Source organism: Pimephales promelas, chromosome 1, assembly GCF_988280905.1.
Source record: "Pimephales promelas chromosome 1, fPimPro1.hap1.1, whole genome shotgun sequence".
Taxonomy (NCBI): domain Eukaryota; kingdom Metazoa; phylum Chordata; class Actinopteri; order Cypriniformes; family Leuciscidae; genus Pimephales; species Pimephales promelas.
Genome location: NC_142769.1, coordinates 18,709,889 through 18,732,058, shown reverse-complemented (window position 1 = coordinate 18,732,058; position 22,170 = coordinate 18,709,889). Strand labels below are relative to the sequence as shown.

The following is a 22,170-nucleotide window of genomic DNA, read 5'->3' as shown; positions in this document are numbered from 1 at the left end:
AGTTTGTAACCAGAAAGTTCATGGACCCCATTAACTTCAACAGTAGGGGAAAAAAAATACTATGGAAGTCAATGGGGCCCATCGACTGCTAACATTCTTCAAAATATCTTCTGTGTTCAGCGGAAGAACAAAATTCATACAATGTTGAAACAACTTTAACGTGAGTAAATTATGACAGAATCTTCTTTTTTAAGTGATATCAAAGCCAGTCTACGGACTTTCTCTGGTGATATTTTCCTTAAAGCGCAGCTTCCTCTGTGTTGCGTTTGTACAAATGTAGAATCATGCTGCCCTCTGCAGGGCTGGAAACGCACCATCTGGATGCATGCAAACTAACCATGCGTAGACAGGACACTTGTGTACGTCCAAGTATCTTCACAAACGCTTTTTGTTCCGGGAATTTTTTAACGTTCGAATCATATCAACTTAAGTCCACCGGACCGAGTAAATTACAGCTTTAAGCATTGCTGTACGGGGTTGCAACTTTAAGAGTGGGATGTTCCTCATCATAGCAGTGACAGGAATGAGGAAACACCAGTAGCCGTGGATGTAAGGACAGTGCGAAGCTCACAAATCAGTGGACACTCCAATCCGTGTACGAGTTCATCTGTGGACGGCAGAACGTACACCGGTGGGCCGATGGTAGATTCCTCACCGACCGTTAGTACTACCCTGCCACGTAAGTAACGACACCCGACCCACCCCGCGTAAGACATGCTGCCTGGGCAGATCGATTCATTCCTTCTCCGGCAATTGATAATCACGCACTCACACGCGCCTGTATTGTAGCTATCAGTATGTTTGTGCGGCACTTAGGTGAATGTTGGGCGTCATTTGTGCAAGGTTCGACTGACTGACTATCATAAAGTTATGATGAACTGCGATTGTTCGCGACCCAGCACGCGCTGGTGCTGCCGCATATCCGAGGATGTGGGATTTTTTTTTTAGTTCATAGTCGTGCGAACAGAGTTGTTGACGTTAGAAATTGCACTGCCCAGGCTGCTCTTTCATATCTCGGGGAACTTAATTGAGATAATTAAACAACATATGATGGGCGAATAATTTTCTGTTTTGAATTTTAAAAAACACAGCTTCATCGTAAGGTTATGATACTTGGTGGCTTCTAGCATTTGGTATGTGAATAAAAAAAAAATTGAGGTCATGATCCGAACATGCTAAGTGGTCGTAAAAAAATAGTCACACTCTTGGTCTTCAGTCAAAATGACCGACCTATGGGAAATTAATGGGAAATTCTCTGAAATTTTGTTTGTAGGCCTACAGTCTACAACTGGGCCACGGAAAGTAACGTTACAGTAAAGGGGTGACACTAGTCTACATCAAGAGTGCAAAAAAAAACAACACACAAACACACTTTTATACATAACACTAATAAATTCAGATTACAAAAAAAAAAAAAAAAAAAACTGTTTTGAATTTTTAAAAATCACAACTTCTTTTGAATGTTACAAAACTTGGTGACATTTCTGGAATTAGGGATGTGAACACACACACACACACACACACACACAAAATTGAGCTTATGATCCGAGCATAAGCGATATGATCCGAGTGGCAAAATAGTCACAATTTTGGTCTTCCTAATAGGAATTGAATGGGAAACACTTTTTTTATCACTATTTCTAAAAATAAATAAATAAATCGAAAACTTAATAAGAAATCGTTTTGAGATTGTTTCAAATATATATTCAAATCCACCAAAAAGTAAATGTGTTCATAAACAGCTGCGGAATTCACATGCCTCTCCATAGAGAGCTGTACATACTATTTAGTGGTTACACCATGATTCTACGCTTTTTCTCTATACTGTAACCAGATGATGCTAATTTTTAATTAATTAAAAAAAAAAATAATAATATATATATATATATATATATATACATACATACATACATACAGAGGGAGAGACAGATATATATATATATATATATATATATATATATATTTCCATGGCAAAGATAGACCATAAATATTGCATAAATATGAATAAATTCAATTAAATTGTCTCAAAATACTAAATTAAAAAGAATAAATATATAGAACAAAAATAAATTGCATTGGTTTTTACTGGGATGAAGGAAGTTTAATTTTTACTTCTGACCGAGAAGGCTCAGGACGTGACTCTTGAACGAAGACCATCAGAGGATTAAGACCAGCTGTAATTAAGCGGTATACATGCAAAAGAGTGTTGTTGCTTTCAAACAGTAGTTCCGAATAAGAATAAGTCTTCTTCGCTACAGAACATTTTTTCCAAAAGAAGCCAAAAAAATCTAACGTTGTGTGTCATTAAGCAATATAAACTGAAAGCTGGATTGGAACAGAAAACAATGCTGAAATTAATTTATACCACAGCTCTCAGTACAAAATTGTAATTACGAGCTCTATGGACATGATAGCTTTTTTACTAAAGTAGAAATAAAAGGGTAACTTATAACTTAATAAAAGGGTAACTGTTATTTGTGAGATGGCGTGAATGCACATTACTAAGCGTTCCTTATAGGTCTATATTTGAATGTAGGTAGTATGATATTCGCCACACCCGCCATGTTGTTACTGTCGCCTGATCTGTCAGTTGCGTCACTTCACTGCCATTCAAAAATCCTCTCCCATTCACAGCTAAATGGCTAAATCCTCTCTCATGGCCTCATGGGATAATAAAGTGTCCATCGAATGCTCACTTCAAATCTCTCCAGAAGTATTAGGTCATCCATTGGGAACTTTGCCTACTGTTTTTCCAATATTGTTGTAGGGAAGTGTTAGATTTTGGACGCAGCTCAATACTGCCCGTAAACTTCTTCAGCGACCTTGGTTCCGGAAGTATTATCAGAGACTAAAAGGACTTTGGTATTATTCAATTTATTTATTTTTTTCCCATAGAAATTATTAAAAGGTCTATAAAAATGAGTTTTAAAATGGTGAATTAACCAACCAACTTCTAGGTGAATCACAGCATAACTTTGATTTGAAGCCAAAAATTCTATAGAAAAAATGAAACTCAGACAAGCAGGAAGTTACATGAGTATGTTCTTAATGGCTTTAAGGAAGGAAAGAACAATAATTCCACAAAACGCTACTAAAGATGGCGATCAAATAAAAATTGACAGATATAAAACTTTTGTACGTAGTTTGAGAGGGATGGGAAACGGTCTCGTCATTTGCAGTTATTGCTAAAGACTTCTTTTGTTGTGGTTTGCTCTTTTTGATTCTCTGATTGGTAGATGTATAAAAAAAAAAGAAGTTGAAATAACACATGGCGTTAACAAAAGCATATGGCATTAACAAAAGCATGCCTTTAGCATTGTAGCTCAAGGTCTGTCTGTAAAGGCAAATGTTAAAAATCAGCCAAAAATTCCCTGTGGAGAAAATGAATGACACTCTTACTTCCAGAACCCGGCTTTTGCATTTATAGAGAGAAACCCCATCTAAAACTCAAAGTATACTTTGCTTGCAGTGCACATTATGTAAAAACACAGACACTATTGAAAAGATAAAAAGATCTTTTCTGGAACTATTGAGTGCTTAGTATAAGATAAACAAGAAATTGGAGGTTTACATTATGATTTTCCAAGAAGCAGGAGATTTAATTGAAAGTTTTTTTTTTTTTTTTTTCATTTTATCTATCTGGTGGGAAACAAATTTGAGATATTGAAGACTGAAATACTTGAGATATTGAAAACTTCGGTCTGCATTAACTCTCATAGTATCCTAAAGTATGTGCTGTCAGCATTGTTCTAACCTGCCGTTCTGATTGCTAATCTAAATTACATAATACCAGATCTAGGAGTGAGGTATGAATTTTTTTTTTTTTTTTTTTTTTTCCCAGTTTTATAGCAAAAATGTGTTTGGAATTTGGATAATACAATAGAAAAGGCCTATCAAATTTCCCACCATGCCTATTTCTGACTGGAGCTTCACAAGCAGCAGATGTTCTCTAAAAGGACAGCGTCCCTGGATTATTATTTGATGAACAGCAGTCACATCACATGTTTGGATTGTTAATTGGAAACTACCAGTTTGAAATCTGTCTTTCATTTAAACTGTACTCTGCCTGAATGTCATTGTGTAGTTTGCGCAGATAATTAAATGAGATTGCCATTGGAGCAAACAGTTTTGACTTCATGTCTTATCTGCCCGTTTTAGTGCTCTGTTAAGCAAGCTGAATGAAAAAGGATTGTTTAGTTGGAATGCCTTCCCACAACTTACTCGAATGGCACATAGTCATTCAGTTCCCCTGAATGATTGGAGTGTATTTTTATGATTGGACTTTTGACTTCAGATAACTGAGATTCTCTTTCCATTGCATTGGATGCAGAAGTGGGTGCCAACTGTAATGCGTAGATGTTTGTTCACGCGTATGTGTCACGTCAGATTCCTGTCTAGTCATTAAGTCTGTTCAGAACTGCTCTGGCATTGAGCCAGTTTAACAAGATGGATGGTCACTTCCCTAGAATCCCTACGCACCCAAACTTGCTGTATTATCATCCGTGTAGGCTTACTAGGTCTTATGTAATTGAGTACTATAATCTATAATGAAAAAAAAGGGGATTATCAATTACTTGAAAATAAAAATGTAAGTTAAAGGGATAGTCCAATCAGGATAATCCATACACATAGTGCATAACAACTACAGCGGGAACACCAACGCACGATAGCTTTATGTTTTTTTTATAAGCATATGCTGCTATTCTTCTGCTGATTTAAATGCTCAAGCTTTTAAAAGCCAGGTGGGTTTTGATTGGCTGTCAATGTTTTTTGAAATTCATCAGAAAAACAGTTATCCAACAATATTGTTCCTCTCTGTCATTATCGTTATAGTTGTGGTGTGGGCATCTCTATTCTGAACGATTATTACAATTTTACAGTTAAAGTTATCCGTTTATTATATTTATACGTAGATGCCACATTCAACCTGCTACAGACAGCTTGTCGTCACTCACAGTAAGGATCAAGAGATTTCAATTTCCGAAGAAATGGTATAACAGTCACAGGTGAAAATGTGTTGCCTTGTGTTTTCATAATAACTCACTTTTACAGGTTTTTACTATGGTAACTTTTTAATGTCATGTTAGCTGTTGCCTTCGTCTTGTATTAGTTTAGCAAAATCATCTGCTGAAGTGTTATATAGAGATATATTCATATATGCGTGAAACTACATTTGCAGACACTCAGTCAACTTGCACATGAATGTTCACGGACCGGATTTGACTGTTCCAAAATGGCGGACTGCTTGTGTATGGGTGGCAGCCCATAGAAACAACAACTAATAAGGCATATGTGTGTATGCCATGTAGGAAGACACATCATAGCCATATTAAAGGATGACAATGTGAAAGCTCAAACTGTGAAAGAATGGTTGGAAGGGGGGGAGCATGAAGAATTATTTTCACACATGAATTGGCACCTGTGAGTCTAGACCTTAACCCTCTGGGGTCTTGGGTTTTTTGGGTCTTTGAGATGTTTTGACATGCTGTGACATTTGTGCTTTTTTCAGTTGCATGTAAATATTTCAATGGCACAGGCGAAATTACAGTCTATTTAGCACAAACAAGGCTACCATAATATGTGAGAAACATGTATGTACGTGTTTGTATTTTTGAGAGAATATTGTTTATTCCTTAAAAGTCTATGGTGCTCGATTAGACTTTACAGAGTGCATTCATTCACAAATTTAGCTTGATGAATCTAGACATTGTCATCCTGGAATACGGTCATGTTGTTTCTTCCAACATGGTTGTTAAATTAATGAAAAGCTACACACTCCATTAGTTAGTGTTAGAAAAACTGTTGCCAACATCCTAGAAACGTGTACACTTGTGCCTAAAAACATATCACCTCTTACCAGCAGACAAAGGCACAAGTCAAGTAGTCGATTACTTGTTAACGTTCCTTCCTTAGTAATTGTAGGCCTCTGCGGTCTGTAACTGTAGCAAGTCCAAGCATCAGTGCATGTGATATGCAGACATGCAGTAACAGACATTACAATTGGCTCTTTGTCTTCATGTGTGCTTGGCGCATAACTTGATGGGTGTCAGAGTTCAGTCCCAGAGACTGAGCAGGAATGAACTGGAATGCCCAAAATACAGTTTATCTAACTCTTTGACCTCTGGTGTTCAAGACATGCTTGAATAAAGAGAGATTTATGTAGCGTTTTACAAGTAAGAGAGTTAATGGATGAAAGACAGGTGTTGGTGTGCGTATTGATTGTATTTTTTTTCCCCGCTTTTATGAATTTATGAAGGTAAGATACTGAGAAAGAAACCTCGGAAACTGAGGGAGTTGTTTTGAGAAGAAAAAATAATTTTGTGTGGGATCAATGGAGAAATTATATTCCTGTCAACAAACGATATTCTTCTCAAGAACTACTGACAGACTCTAGGAACAAACACCTTTTCTCATGTACGTGTGACTTAAAATATACATTACTGCCAGTTTCGAAACCTATGGTGCTTGTTGGTGATTGCCAGAGTGTTTATGATGTAGGGTTGCAAAGGTGTTCCGATTGGTTTTATCACATGGTTCCTTGCTAAATTTGTGGTATTTTTTTTAAATCCCCAGGAGTAAAATGTAAATTCTTCGGTACATGTAAATGATTATCAGAGTACCATGATATTTCTTCAGCAACACGTAAAGGGTTATGAGTAAAAGATGTAGAGAGTGATGAAATGTGTGTAACTGTACAGTGGAAATTTACAGGGATTACTGATCCCCTGAGTCACTCGCTGCAGGGTACCATGCCAGTGTCTGTCCTCTGTGCTCTTCTCCGAGGTCATTCTTTCCCTCTGCAGCCTGTGCTTTCACTCATTCTTGCCCTATCTGTCTTTCTCTATTTGACTGACCAAACACTTGGCCTGTCTATTTTTGAGCTGTGTAATGTGTTTTTCTGTCTCTGCAGACACTAGCTCTCGGCACTTATTGAATAAGCTGAGCTAACTCTGCTGTTAGCTCTCCTCCTCTATGGCAAAAGTTTCAGAGTAAAGTAACTGAATGAAGTTATAATTTAATCTAGAAATGTATCGACTAAATTGTCGATTAGTTGGGTCGAAACAATCAATCAAATCACAAGAAAATTCTTTAGCTACTCCCACATTATGAATGACGTAGAGTCATTCTAAACCTATGCGAAAATCCTTCTGGAAGCGAGGATGTGAAAAAAGTGAGTCGGCAGTTTTCGACTCCTCTCTCGACTGCAAGCGGTTAATTCCAGTCGAAGACACCAGCTATAAGGGGGGTGGACATTCTCATTCTTGCCAGCATGTTTTTGGACACAAATTTGTATACACCCTTTAGTGCAAGATGAGTAATTATTATAATTTTTTTTTTTTCATTTTCCCAGCGAACAACTTTAAGGGGCACATTAGTATATACATAGTTCCCACATGACGTCACAACATACGGGCATTTGCCGACCCGGCGCTATTGCTGAGGGCAGAACATTAGAAGAAGCAATACGAGTTAAACGAAGTGAAATGAGTTTCATGCTAAAAAGTGAAAATGGTCATCTCCTGCTGGGTCAATGAATGTTAAAATCGTGCCGGAGGTTCAGTTAAATATGGATTTTACAGTATACCCGTCATTAGACTCCATGAATGTGAGAAGACTAAGCATTTGTCAGAACAACGACGGAGGTTATGGCTGGCGAGGATAAATAGGAAAGAAAGTCACTCAAAACACGCAAGAATTTGCGTGTGAAAAGAATTTGAATTTGCGTGTGAAAAGCACAATGTTGTCTTTTATTGCGAGTGTAAACAAATCTAAGTTAACACTTTACAGTTTGAATAATATCCTGTATGAACAAAATGATGCAAAATGAGCAAACGTCACCAAACCAACCCTCAGCAATCTGATTCTACGCCTCCAGTGATTTCCAGGCTCGGAATTGTTCACATGTGGAAAAACTCCCAGCCAATACCAGATAAAGGTACACATGAAAATACTGTATCTGAGGCAAAGCTTTATAATCAGTGCTTAGCGCTTCCTTCGTAGTGCATGCATATGGATCCACACCATTTATGAATGAAATATTTACATTGTACCTCTCTCTGTCTTGTTTTACAACATGACATCATGACTTTTGCGTAAACATAGTCAAGTCAAGTGGCGTGTTATCTATACACATTTTGAGCTATCCGTGTGTATCCGCATGTATGCGTGTATGTCTACTAGGGGTGCAACGGTACAGATAGCCCACGGTACGGTCCGTACCTCGGTTTTTGGGCCACGGTCTCGGTTCGGTTTCGGTACATGTTTTGTGCAGAAAGAGACTGCTATTTCATCCCAAAAATATGTTTTATTTTTCTTATGAGCATAAACAGAATGTCACAGTAGGAAGAACATCAATGTGTATGGAATAAATTAACACTCTAGTCTGTACTGAACAGAACTAAGTAATACAACCTCTTCAACTACCACTTATGAAATACAAAATGTAAACAAACACACTTTAGAATATTCAAGTGGATCCCAATTCCAAACCTTGATAACTGGTATATAAAGTGATCAATATGAAAGAAAAAGTGCACTTTTACCTTTAACAAACACAAATTAGCTTGTGGTTTGAATAAAAAGAGCAGAGCAAAATAATATAATAAAAAAACTTAATTCAGGATACAAAGTGCAATGTTATTTACTCATCCACTATTGAGAGATTCTTGTGCAAAAAGATACTGCAGTCAAACGTTTGACTGGGTTTGCGTTATGCATCCACTAGATGTGCTGGGAATGTACCGAGTGCGCGGAGCCGGAGGTGAGGCGTTTATTTAGTAAGCGTGAGCGAGCTGGGGTGGGCACAACTTAATACATTTGCAGCCTGACTCATATGAGTATTCAATGTGCGGCGGCTCGCTGCAGCAACGGCTGGCTGTTTTGAATGAGACGACCCGGTACTGTGAACGGGGAGCGTTTTATGAACATATGTGACGTGCGAGCTGCGCCGTGCGACAAAGCGGGCATATGCTGGACACGAGCGCGAGTTCGCGGGCGAATTTAATAACGCGGAGCGTTGTTAAGTAATTGGTCCATATACAAGGCGATCCGGATTATAAGGCACACTGTCGTTTTTTGAGGCTTTTAAGTGGGCCTTATAGTGCGGAAAATATGGTAAAAGGATCAGCACGAAAACCGAAGTCCCGCGGGACACGAGGGTAGATTGTCCCGTGCAGGGCTGACCGAACGGTCCGGGATTTTACCGTGTACCGTTGCATCCCTAATGTCTACGTCATTAATGTCCGAGTGATTCCGCGTGTATGTACACGCTGTTAAATGTCAGAGCGAAATTAAGCAAAATGTAGATCTACATTATCTTTTTTTTTCAGAGCATGGTAGGGGAACACTCATAAATGCCATAAACCCCAGTGACGGTTACGTTTAGGGACGGGGTTGAGGTAGGGTCATATATTTATATATACAGTAATGTAACGTTAAGTCAACGGCGTTCATAAACACGCTGAAAAGCGATTATGCTTGTTGATAGAACGCCAAAAATGGAAATACGAATTGGCGTGTCGTACACGCAATTTCATGAGATCAGTTTTGTAAAACGACATTCTCTGATAAAACTTTGTAAACACCTATAGTAAACACAGTAGCTTATGCCCTCAAAGATGGCGTATGGGGAGGTCACGTGACATTAATTTGCCTGTGGGAACTATGTATAAAAATGAAGATATGTACACAAAGCCCGAAAAACTGTTTTAGTGGGGTGATATAATGGCTCAAACTATAAAATCCATCGAATCTCTGTCAGTTTGTTCCATATAGACCTTTTGGTTTATGTATAATGCATTTGACTTTTTTGGGGTGAACCACCTTTAATGGGTTTTTTAATAATATTGAAAAATTAAATTAACTTTGCCGGCCCGGTATACATAAGGCTGTCTTCCGATGTCGATAGTTTTAAACTCACTGAAGACACAACTGGCATTTGGTTTAATAGAAATTAAACAGCATTGCGTGTTTTTCAGAGACATACAGCAATTCTGCTCTGTATGCTCTTTATAGGTAATAATTTTGTTGGAAAAAATTAGTAGTTATGTCTAAAATATAACAATATAAGTATAGGAATTTAATAAGAACTAATCTTGTGTGACATTGCTTAACTATGTAATGATATACATAAAAACTTAAACAGGTGTCCCCTATTAAGTCTCCCCAACTAAACTTATACAAAAACTTATATTATTTTCCCTGATATCTTGAATTTTAGGGCCATTTTAACTGCATTCTATACAGGCTCCATTACGCAGTAAGTTTGTTGCCCTGGTTCATGTTCATCACCAATCAACTGTATGAATTGTTAGATGACTTGCGTAGGTCGAGGGAGGTTGTGTTAAAAATTGTAACACATTATTTTTTGCCTTAATTAATTAAATGAACACGTTAAAACAACAGCCCTAATAAATATATATATATATATATATATATATATTACCAAAATTAGCATTACCAAACTTTTTTTATTAATTGATTGTCTCCTCTCTTCAGCTGGCAATAAGGACTCGGGTAACCCAGAGTATATTGCCTTTGCTCTGGTGCCTTTCTTCTTTCTGATGGGACTTCTCGGAGTCCTCATCTGCCACATCCTGAAGAGGAAGGGCTACCGCTGTACAACTGAGTCAGAAGATGATGAAGAAGTGAAGAAAGAGGAGGTTGAAGAGGATGAAGATCCAGAAAAAGGAGGTGATTGTTTTGTTGAAATTTGGTTAATATTGTGCATGAATTGACCATGTTTCTTAAAATGGCTGAAGATGGTCAAACTTCCTCCAAAATAAATGGCACCTCATCATTCAGTTGATGTTTGTTATGGCCAGTGAAATCGCAAGAAGGATGAGTTTGTGAAATTAGAGTTCTTATACTGAACATTGGAGGAGCAGCTATTTATATTGGCTCCTCGTTGCTTGCTGATGTCAGATGGTTTGTTTATTGAAATGATTGGAAAGCTGTGTGGTGTATAAGCAGTAGATTGAAGTGAAAATTAAGACTGAAGAAGTAAATATTTTTAAACTACTTACCTCTTCGCAATCAGTTGAAGGACCGTTTTAAGTGGATCTCATTCCATGGTGTTTCAAGTGCTTGTGGGATGGCGGACTTAAGCTAAGGTTTATATTCAGCCCACTTGAAAGCAAATGAGTTTTTTCTTTGCTTTGGAAGAGAGGTGAAGAAATATGAAAAAGAAAAACTAGCCCCTTCTTTTAAAACCTCTTTTAACACACTCACTCTCATCTTATTTTATCTCATAAAAAATTATTCATCTTCTCGTTATTTTGACAGGTCTTTGAAAGTATTCAAAGTAATCAGTTTTAGTACCGTCAATTTTAGATTGGAGAACAGCCAATACCCCGCTCCATCATGTTTCTTCCTCATCTTAGGGAGGTTTTGCTTGCCACAAGCCACAGTTGTCTTACAGATGGCATTTAGTCTTTATTTTCTAAAGCTGCTATGAAACAATATGTATTGTGATTAGTGCTGCACGAACTAGATTCACTTTCATTTTCTAAAAGCTGCAGTCCATGGCTTATATTGCGTGTGAGGATGTTGGAGGTGGAGATTTATAGCCTTTTCTTGCATCACTTGATATAATTAAGCTTATTAATTTGATGGCGGATCCAGAAATGTTAAAACGACAATCACCAGTCACAACAGATTCACCCACTGTTAAATGCAAAAGACTTTGTTCGGACATCGCAGTGGCTACAGAAAAAAGAGAATGCAACCGGACCCATGCGAAAACAAGGATGCATATCGGAAGGACATTACTGTGCTGTATGGTTAAGGTGTTTTCAAGTCACCTTTATATATGTAGCGCTTTTTACAATACAGATTGTTTCAAAGCAGCTTTACAGTGATAACAGGAAAATACTGCAACAAAGTTTTGTTTGTGTACAGCAGACCAAGAAAAATATGGTGTCATAGTCGAGCTTAAGTTCAGTGATGGTTAATTTTTGTTGTAAACAAGATATTAAAGTTTAGTTAATATATATATATATATATATATATATATATATATAGTTGCTCTTGAGAAAACAGTGATGTCATCGTCCAGCTCAGTTCAGTTCTCATATAATTGGTATCAATACAGACAGATTCAATAAAATTGTTGCCTATTAAGTGTCCCCAACTAAGCAAGCTAAAAAGGTGGCAAGGAACGAAAACTCCAACAGGTGACCGAATGGAGAAACCAGGCTCAGTCGTGGGGCCAATTCTCCTCTTAACATCGAACAAACAGTGTATGATTATAAATCAGGCAGAATTATAGGTCAGAACAGTCAGATCGGATTCGGAACATTCAGAATATTTATCCAGTTCGGAGTCACGCCGGTATGGGGACGGGTTTGTTGAGGGTCAGTGCCGATGGCTGTCGTGTCGATGAGGCCTTCACAGGGGACAGTCTAGTTGACACAATCTCTGCTGACCCTTCAGGGATGTGTTGAGGTCGTGTCTAGGTGCTGGTCCTCCAACTGATCTGGATATGGCCCGGATCTGGCTGACTACATCATGCGTTGTGGTCGTGTCTAGGTGCAGGTCCACCATCTGATCTGGATATGGCCCGGATTCGGCTGATTACAGTACACATTGGAAAAAAACAGAGAGACTAATACTACCGCAGATGCCATTCTTCTTAGGATGAAAGAGTACATCGCGTGTTATAGGAAGTGTTCCCAGTTCCGACTGACCTAGTTTATGCAGCCTAAAATAAACCATTCTGTGTGATCGCAACTTTTGTTTGCTTGTTACTTACTGGCTTAGTCCATCTCATGTCTCTAATATACTGGGGGTGTATTATTACAGAAAGATCATAACTTTTTATCTGTTTGGTAACCATGGCAATTTCTGTTAGGACCACATTTAGGACAAAAGCTATTACAGAATAACATTTCCTAAGTGCATTATCTTTTTTTTTAAATACAGATAGGAAAAGGGTTTTACAGAAGCATCCTAACTCAACAAAAAAACCCAACCTTTTTTAAATTTAGTATAACCGCTCCTAACTTAAAACCTTTTTGAAAGCCAATAGTAAAATTCACGATACCTTTGTTCAAGAATGACGTTACATTTATTAACTTTATTAAGAGTAGGGAGGTTTGATGGTGGAGAGACTTTTGGAAGATCTAGATAATGTGCTGTGCTTTGACAAAATACTTGTAAATAATTACTCCCACAACTTGCAATATTGTAGTTAGAACACAAACTGCGACCAACATTACGGCAGCCATTATGAGTCGTCACAGAACAGATACAGTACTGTAAACTCCAGATACCGCAGGTGCAAATACATTTTTGGCAACTCTTGCCCTGTCTTTGTCTTCGTGAGTGAGCGAAGGTAAAGACTTATCGAATAGAAGAGATTTACCTTTTCTATTGAGCATATCAAAACTATAATATTTGCTCCCCAGAAATGAAAAGCATTCCGATGTGGTTTCTCCTTTTTAATCTTAAGTTTACCTCACAGCAGCTTGGACGTATTTGGTCTAACTCGATGGAGAGAGTTAAGATTTCCTAGCTAGACATAAGATTTTGTAAGATATTAAGATAAGAAGCCTAAAACAATTTAATATTTGCTTCTGTAATATGAATTTTTCTGAAAAATCCTATATTTACTTACCATACCTTAAGTTAAGACTAAAGTAGAAAGTTTCTGTAAAACAACCCCCTGGTTCCTAGAAATGGATTAGATCACTTCATTCATATATATATATATATATATATATATATATATATATATATATATATATAAAAAATTTTTTTGAAGTGACAGATTTGTCACTTTTCAAAAAGTATCCACACATATATTCAACAACAAGATGCTCAGTTTAAGGTACCATTCAAGTTCATAGCGCAGGCAAGTGCAGTGTGAGGTGTGCACTAGTATTATAGTACATGTCGCATGTCGTTCTCCCAAAGATACACCACACATGCTAGAGAACAAAGGTTGTTTTTTTTTTTTTTTTTTTTTTTTTTTTACATCTGTATAGGAATGTGAGGTGTGCAATATTATTAAATATAGTACATGTCGCATGTCGTCCTCCCAAAGATACACCACACATACTAGAAAACAAAGGTTTTTTTAACATCTGTATAGGAAGATAATTTGGCACGCCTTGTAAAGAACAGGACTGGCCACAATAATTCAAATTGTATTGTGAACATTCTCCATGTTGACTTTTCTTAAGCTTATTGTTTGCAACCTGTTTTTGGGTTGTTTAAAACTGTGTTTGCTTACGTATACACTGCTGTGGTGGAGCCTATCAGGCATTTTAGCTCCCGGACTCTGGCCCACATTTTCTTGATATAGTTTTTAAAATGTATTTATTTTTAAATGTTTGTATGTATGGTTTGCATGCTTTTCTAAGAATATTCACGTGGCATTTTCTGATGGAAACTTAAAAGTGTGTGGACTTGTTCAACCTGATGCAACCCCTCTCTCTCTCTTTGTCTTTTTGTTTGTCTTCATATCTTTTTTTCCACCCATATTTTGCATGTGATTGAGCACAGCATGCGATTGATATTTTTCCCTTACTAATCTGCCTAGACAGTGTTTAGTATTATTAATGAAATGTATTAATATGTCATTAATTTGTATTTACATTTTTTGTTTATTTCTTTATAGCTTTGATTTATCTTTATTTTCATTATAATTTCAGTAACTTCAGCTTGCCATGGCAATGTCTCTTTCATTCTTTGTTTTTCCCCTTATAGTTATCATATATAAACTATTAAGAAAATGTTTTTATTAATTGAAATATACATTTCAATTAAAAAAAAAAAAAAATATATATATATATATGTGTGTGTATATAAAAAATATATATATATTATATTATATATTAATACATGCATATATATATATATACATATATATATGTATGTATTAATATATAATATAATATATATATTTTTTTTAATGTAGCTAACTAATGTTAAATGGAATACATATATATATATATATATATATATATATATATATATTTTTTTTTTTTTTTCATTTAACATTAGTTAGCTACATTATTTAACATGAACTAACATTGGAAAAAAAACACATCTATAGCATTTATCAATCTAGTTTTTATTTGCAACATTTAATACATTTAAAAAAAAAAGATGTTAACATTAGTACATTTTTACATTTAACATTTTTATTAACTAACGTTTACAAAGATTAATAAATGCCGTAAATATATAGGCCTAATGCTCATTTAGGCTATAGTTTATGAAAGCTAGGTAATGTACTAGCTAATGTTGACTAATGAGTCCTTATTTTTTGTTAACCGTTTTTCCTGATTCCTTTTTAACAATAACAACACTGAGTCAAGTGTAAATATAATCTCTGCTTTATCTAGAATCTTTTTTTTTTCTCTGCTCTCATTAGGATCTGTGGACCCAGTGATTTGATTTAATTTGTGGATGGATTTACAGTAACTGTGGCTCTGATTAGAGAGAAACTAAAACGCAGCTTTGGGGTGATCATTGTGGGTGTAATTTTGTTGTTAGTAAACTTGGACTGATGTCATAGGTATTTTTGCATTGTGTATGGATGTTATTTAGCTGTAGATTAATACATGCAAATCAAAAACTATTAAAAGCAGATTAGTAGTTATAAACTTTACATGACTCCAGAATTATGTATTTCTCTGTCTGATTCCCAGCTGTGAAATGACCTAACACAGGAAGTGCGTCCTTTCAAGCAGGGGTCCATGGCTTCAGGAAGGACATGGGTGGTGTGTGTGTGTGTGTGTTTTTTTTCTGTAAGCGACCCCTGAGCAGTAGTTTTGCAGAAATTCCCATCCTTCCCCAGATGCCTTTATGAAGCCTTTCACTGAAGTCAACAGACCATATTTATAGTTAGTTTTGTAAATGTTAGTGTTTTCTGCTGTCATAAGCAAGTCCTTTGTAGTACTACTGTGTCAGCAAAAATAATGTTTCATACCGCCTGCATATTGAATGTGATGAAATAACAAACACTAATAACAGTTGGTTTGTGATGACGGTTTGAGTTAAACCAGCACACTTTCTCTGGTTTTGTGTCAAATCAGTTGTTGCGTGTCTGCTTTGGTTCTGCTTAACACTAAACAACCTGAGTGTTTTTTTGAAAAATAAACATCAACAATCTTCTCATGATTATTTTTTCCAACAAAGGCAAGTTGACACTCTCTCTCTCTCTCTCTCTCTCTCTCTCTCTCTCTCTCTCAGATCTGAATGACACCTTCAGTGATGCCAATGCTGACACAGTGGGCCAAATTGTTAACTACATCATGAAAAATGAAGGTAAGGTGAATGAAAGTGAGGATAAAGTTGAGTTTAGACATCACACTACTTGCTAATGATTAGTGCAGGAAACAAGGCCTCTCAGAACTGATAGCATGTCCTTGTGGGTTTGTGTTCACTGAGGGAAACATGAGATGTGGTAACCAGTCTGTCACATTGATCGTGATGCAGCATTGATTGTGACGAAGCATTAACAACCAGCTGACCTCAGAACAGTGAATCAACATGAGTTCACACCAGACAACATGTTCTCCAATCAGCTCCAATGAGTGTGTCTCCAGGCTGATTCAAATACCTTCAGCGGACTTCACACAATCTACTTAAACCTGGAAATAAATATAATATTTTAAAGAAGAATGTTGGTAACCAAACAGTTGATGGACTCCATTGAATTCCGATAGTATTTATTTATTTATTTATTGCTATGGAAGTCAATGGGGTCCATCAACTGTCTGGTTTCCGAAATTCATCAAAATATCTTCCTTTGTGTTCAGCAGAAGAAAGAAATTCATTCAGGATTGAAAAAAAAAAAACAAAACTTGAGGGTTAGTAAATAACACAATTTTCATTTTCAAGTGAACTATTCCATTAAAGGCCCACTGAAGTTCCTTGAAAGGCGCAGCATTAGTCAAGGTGTTGTCGTAATTTCCACTGAAACAGATAGACAAGGCGGGACGTATCGAACAGCTCTTTCACTTCTTTGAAATAGCCGATAGAGTTTAGTTTATATCACAGCTCGGACAGAGCCATTGAGCAAGGTAAAGCTGCAGTTTCCTCCTAATCGCTGACCGTTTCTCCTCCATGTCGCTTTAAAATGTTGCATTCTATGCGGAATTAAAATGGTTCGGAATCGATACGTTTTGTGCCCTGCCCAGTGCCCACACAAACGTGAAACCAGACTTGATTCGCCCCAATGGAAAGCATATAATTACACTGTCTAAATCATTCCTTATCCCCTATATAGTGCACTATGTGCGATTCACCATATAGAAAATAGTAAATGTGTGAAGAAGTGACCAATTTTAGCTTTAGCCTCTATAGTGTAGGGGCGGGACGCTTTAGATTTTAGAGGGCATGTGATTGGACAGATAATCTGATGAGAAGCAGAAGTGCAGAGTGATGTCATCAAAATCATTTCTCCATATTGGCAAAAGAGAGACTAAATTTTGATTGTTTTTATCTTCTGGACGCATTTTTTATTAATTTTTTTTATTATTATTATTTTGGAGCAGCACACTAGCTTATAGATAACAGTATATGGTGACTTAAGCTGTTATTGATGTTTGCTCTAAAATGTTGGTTATTTTCGTTAGTTACGGCTCATTAAATCAGACACAGAGACAAAGTAGTGTGTAAGATTACATTTATTTGAATGAATTATTGCGAGAGACTATGTGTGTGAATTACGTGGTGTCTGTTTAGCATCTCTCTCTATTAAAGGAGAACTCCGGCAAACAATGAACCTTTGGTCTAATAAAACATCGGTGCATAGTCAACCGTTCTCTGAGATTTGTTTTCATGATAATCGAATGTAAAGAGTTGTATCTCTAAAAACTGTTTAGCGTATAATGCTAGTAATGGGGGCATTGACTAAGTAAAAAGAAATCGCTAGTTTATACCACTAACAAGGCTCAAAATAGCCCCACACTAACGCAGTAACATAATGAGGATTCATACATGCAAAACGAAGCATTGAGAACTTTGTAAGTGTACAGACCGTTTAATAAAAAGATATTTTATGAAGACAGTTCACTTCGCGTATACAGACAGGAGCCATCTTGGAAAACAGTCACGACAAGTCAAACCACAAACGTCGTGCTGAGTGATCTGAACTGCATGAAGTTCAGCGAACTTCTGAACTGTAAAAACCGCGTTCGGGGATCGACTTATCGAGACTATTTTTTTAAGATGGCTCCTGTCTGTATACACGAAGTGAACTGTCTTCTTTTTACTTAGTCAATGCCCCCATTACTAGCATTATATGCTAAACAGTTTTTAGAGATAAAACTCTTTACATTCGATTATCATGAAAACAAAACTCAGAGAACGGTTGACTATGTACCGATGTTTTATTAGACCAAAGGTTCATTGTTCGACGGAGTTCTCCTTTAAAGGGTTGGTTCACCCAAAAATGTTATTCCTGTCATTAATTACTCACCCTCATGTCAATCCAAACACATAATACATTCATTCATCCATCTTCGGAACACAAATTAAGATGTTTTTGATGAAATCCGAGAGCTTTCTGTCCCTCAATTTACGCATTCAAGGTCCAGAACGATAGGAAAGTCATCATTAAAGTCATCATCATGTGACTTTAGTGGTTTAACCTCTATTGTATGAAGCAAGTGCTTTGTTTGCACTGAAAAACATAATTTACCACTTTATTTAGTCTATTCAGACATGTTTAGAAAAACATCAGTAGTAAATTCATGGTTATTCCTTTTGATCACCAGCATTTCATTCCCCTCAGTGTGACATATGAACCTTACTCCTCCTTATATCTTTTGTTTGTGTGTTTATCTTTCATATTTCACCATCTCCACTGTTTTGTCACAATGCATGGTAGCAGCACAGAAACATCTTTTTTTAGAAACATCTTTTCTAGTGGAAGAACACAATTCATGTAGCTGTCAACTTCTTAAAATGGATAAGGTGCCAGCCCGTTCTCTTCCCAAGGCGTCATACATGTATACTGACGCTTTTGACATTTTACCTACATCCAACGCACGTGGCTAGCCTGGTTCAACCAGACTCTAGTACATTGAAATTGAGCGGAAGTGCGTAGGAGGGCGCAGCCAGGCTAGCACGTGGCACCCTTTAGCGTCAATATGAGACGCAGATATATATATATATATATATATATATATGGGCCAAAAGGTGCCTCCTAGTGGTCTAACCCTAAAACTACCCCAGAACTAAACCTACCATAACCGAACAAAGCTCTATGTGTGTTATAATGACATGTGCATTGGATTTAGACGAAATTTCAAAAGTGTCACTATATGACACCCTAGGATGAGAACGCGTTGGGTGCTCTTCTGTTTAAGGAACTGAAAGTTTTGTGAAATGAAAGGCACGTTCACTGCCAGTGATTTATTGCACAATTCAAGTGCCACCCTTTGAAAATGACATTTAGTGTGGCATCTCCATGTTATCTTCCTCTGTTGCTTTAATAAGATGCCTGTCCTGTACAGCTGTGAAATGTGATTTACACTAATATTTGTAATGTGTGTATTGATGGCCCGAAGCTACCCTGTCCAGTGCGATTATGTGCGATTGCATCAGAAGGCCGTCAGCTGCTTTCATTAGTCTGAAGAATCCAGTCAGGCAAATGGCTCTGCATCTGAGGCTCCAGACTCTTCCCTGTGTGAAATTAAGAAGTCATTTAATAAACTCTCCCTCATTCTCTTTCACCAGCCAACTCCGCTGCACTCCAAGCCATGGTTCAAGAGAGGATAGAATCAGAGGGGTGAGTCCTCCTTTATGTCTTTCTTATACTTGTTGTTTTGTGTCTCCTGTAATGGTGTTCTGAAATATAATCTTATGTACATCTGGAGGTTTAATTTAGTTGGTCATAATTTGCACAGATGGTATTTTGAATTAGTTTCAAAATCAAATCATATGCTTACATACTCGTTGCCACACAAACACAAAAACGTGCATGTCTGTTTCACTGATTTGGACTTCCATTGATTTTACATACAGTATCAAGTTGGTATAAAGTGGTATAAAGGATATCATCACCTATTGCAACCCCTGAAACTACACACAGAAACATGTGCAAAGCACTAGATTTAAATAAAAAAAAATGTTTTAGCTGATTTATAAGCCTTTTTAACTAGTATGGACCAGTGTCTTCACTAGTCGATTTTCATAATATGACAATAATGGGACATACAAAGTACACACGCATGCGTACACACACACACGCTACAGTGTGACATTTTTTGATAAAGTGAGTTTTTACATAAATGACATAATGAAGTTTAAAGAGGGACAAATAAAATACATTTTAATTATTGATTTAAACGTATCACTCAGTTTATTATGCTCGTAATTTAATTATGTCTTCAGAGTATTTTTTTTTTAAATGCACAGTAGCATACTTGATCACATGATTCACTAGCAAAACATTTATGCTTGTTTTAGAAGTAAACCACAGCTTCCAAAACTCAAAAAGGTGTTTTGTAAAGCAGTACCGTGTCCCTCCAAAAGGTGGCGCTGTCACTTCTCAAATAACAGCAGCAGCAAAACAGGACCGATTCATGTTGAGGTGGTTCTGCCCGTCTCATATGACACATTATGGGGAAAATCACCATGAAGCAAAGAAGCATCAATCACTGACAGTGCTGCAAGCCAGAAAAAGATCCGGGGAGGATCTTTCAAAATCACATATACAGAGGAGTCATGAAATATGAGTCTGGGTGGAGCAGTCTCCACTCTGATGTATATAAAAGAATTCAGTTTTATCATGCTCTATTTTTAACAGCATCATGACATCAGTTTATATACTGTGACAGGTCAATACCTGGTACTATGATTACTATCATCAAGATCATTTTTAATCTGATCACTGGATGAGATTAAAGATAACAAATTGTGACACTTCACTTTTTTTCCCCCTACCTCAGCTATACTACACAATATTCCTCAAACATTTCAAATTACATGAGTGAATTTTTATTTTTTTCTGAGATGTTATAATTTATTTTATGCAATTCAAAGTCTTACACATCAATCCCTAGATTAAAGGGATCGTTCACTCATAAAAAATAAAAATAAATGATCTGTCATCATATACTCACTCTCATGTCAGTCCAAACCTGTGGGATTTCATTTATGCAATGGAACAAAAAAGGAGATACATGTACGGGTTGCTTTTAGGTTTCAACTAGTGTTCAAAAAGACCATGGTCTTTTAAAGACCAAGTATTTTAAAAGTGGTCCTATTGTAAATGTGTACTTTAAGGCTTCTGATTTTATATGATAGTCCTTGTTTATCCTCACTGATAATCTACCCCTCCAGTGAGCTTTTAACACAAGAAAACTGCTGTAACCTGATCAGTGAGAGCACCTCATTTCGATAGGTTTAACCAGTTCATTAAAAGCATTGTTTGTGTTTGGGAGTGGTGATCCGAAAGAGCCAGGGCTTCCAATGGGGAGGAGTCTGGGGGTGTGGCTTATGAGTGGATGGGTGGAGTTTGCAATTTACAGTATTTGTTGCTTGCAATTTATTTATTTTTTTTTTAGAATACACAGTTACTTATAAGTAGTCATCAGATTGGAAAGATAGTTTTTCCGCTTCGAAGCTACAAGCTGCCTAATTTAAAGTAGTTTAACAACAGACAAATGTAGTTAAAGTAGTTTGCTACATTAATAGAAAATGTAGCCAACTACCCTGAAGCTACTTAAAGAGACATTATTTGATAACAGTTATGAAATTACAAATAACAAAGCATAGATGTATTTTGCTTTTGTTATGAAATTCGTGTGAATAAATTTAAAATGCATTATTGGATCATTGTGCCGTGTTCCGGATATTTCTCTCTGATCCACATGGAGATGCTGAGAAATACATTATGCCACACAGAAGAATAGAAAAAAAATCCCTCCAAATGCAGAGAATTATTTTTATTTTCTAAAGGGGAAGAAAAACAAAGGATAGGTCACATTTTGCTTGTCCATTGCTAAATTAAGTTCTTGATGATGCTGAATCGCTTTGTTTTAATATTAAAAATGAATTGGACTAATAATGATTCTACTAGAAAGTGTGGAGAACCCTATACTGTAACTGTGCTATAGTAACAAAAGATAAAGCGTGTGTTATTTCAGTGTTGTTAATGTTGTGGATATTTCAGCAAACTGTTTGCTTTGTACATTAAGTTTAACAGCA

The 22,170-nt window shown here is 36.6% G+C and overlaps 1 protein-coding gene across 1 annotated transcript in view; it reads left to right on the top strand.

Annotated features, from left to right (window-relative positions):
• Nucleotides 1–311: 311 nt before the first annotated feature.
• rell1 (RELT like 1) overlaps nucleotides 312–22,170 on the top strand; it is a 37,906-nt gene continuing 16,047 nt past the window's right edge. Inside the window, exons 1-4 of the mRNA XM_039669558.2 lie at nucleotides 312–679; nucleotides 10,498–10,692; nucleotides 16,201–16,275; nucleotides 19,696–19,747. Of these exons, the coding sequence (XP_039525492.2) occupies nucleotides 640–679; nucleotides 10,498–10,692; nucleotides 16,201–16,275; nucleotides 19,696–19,747 (362 nt within the window). The 5' untranslated portion in view covers nucleotides 312–639. The remainder of the gene's footprint in view (nucleotides 680–10,497; nucleotides 10,693–16,200; nucleotides 16,276–19,695; nucleotides 19,748–22,170) is intronic.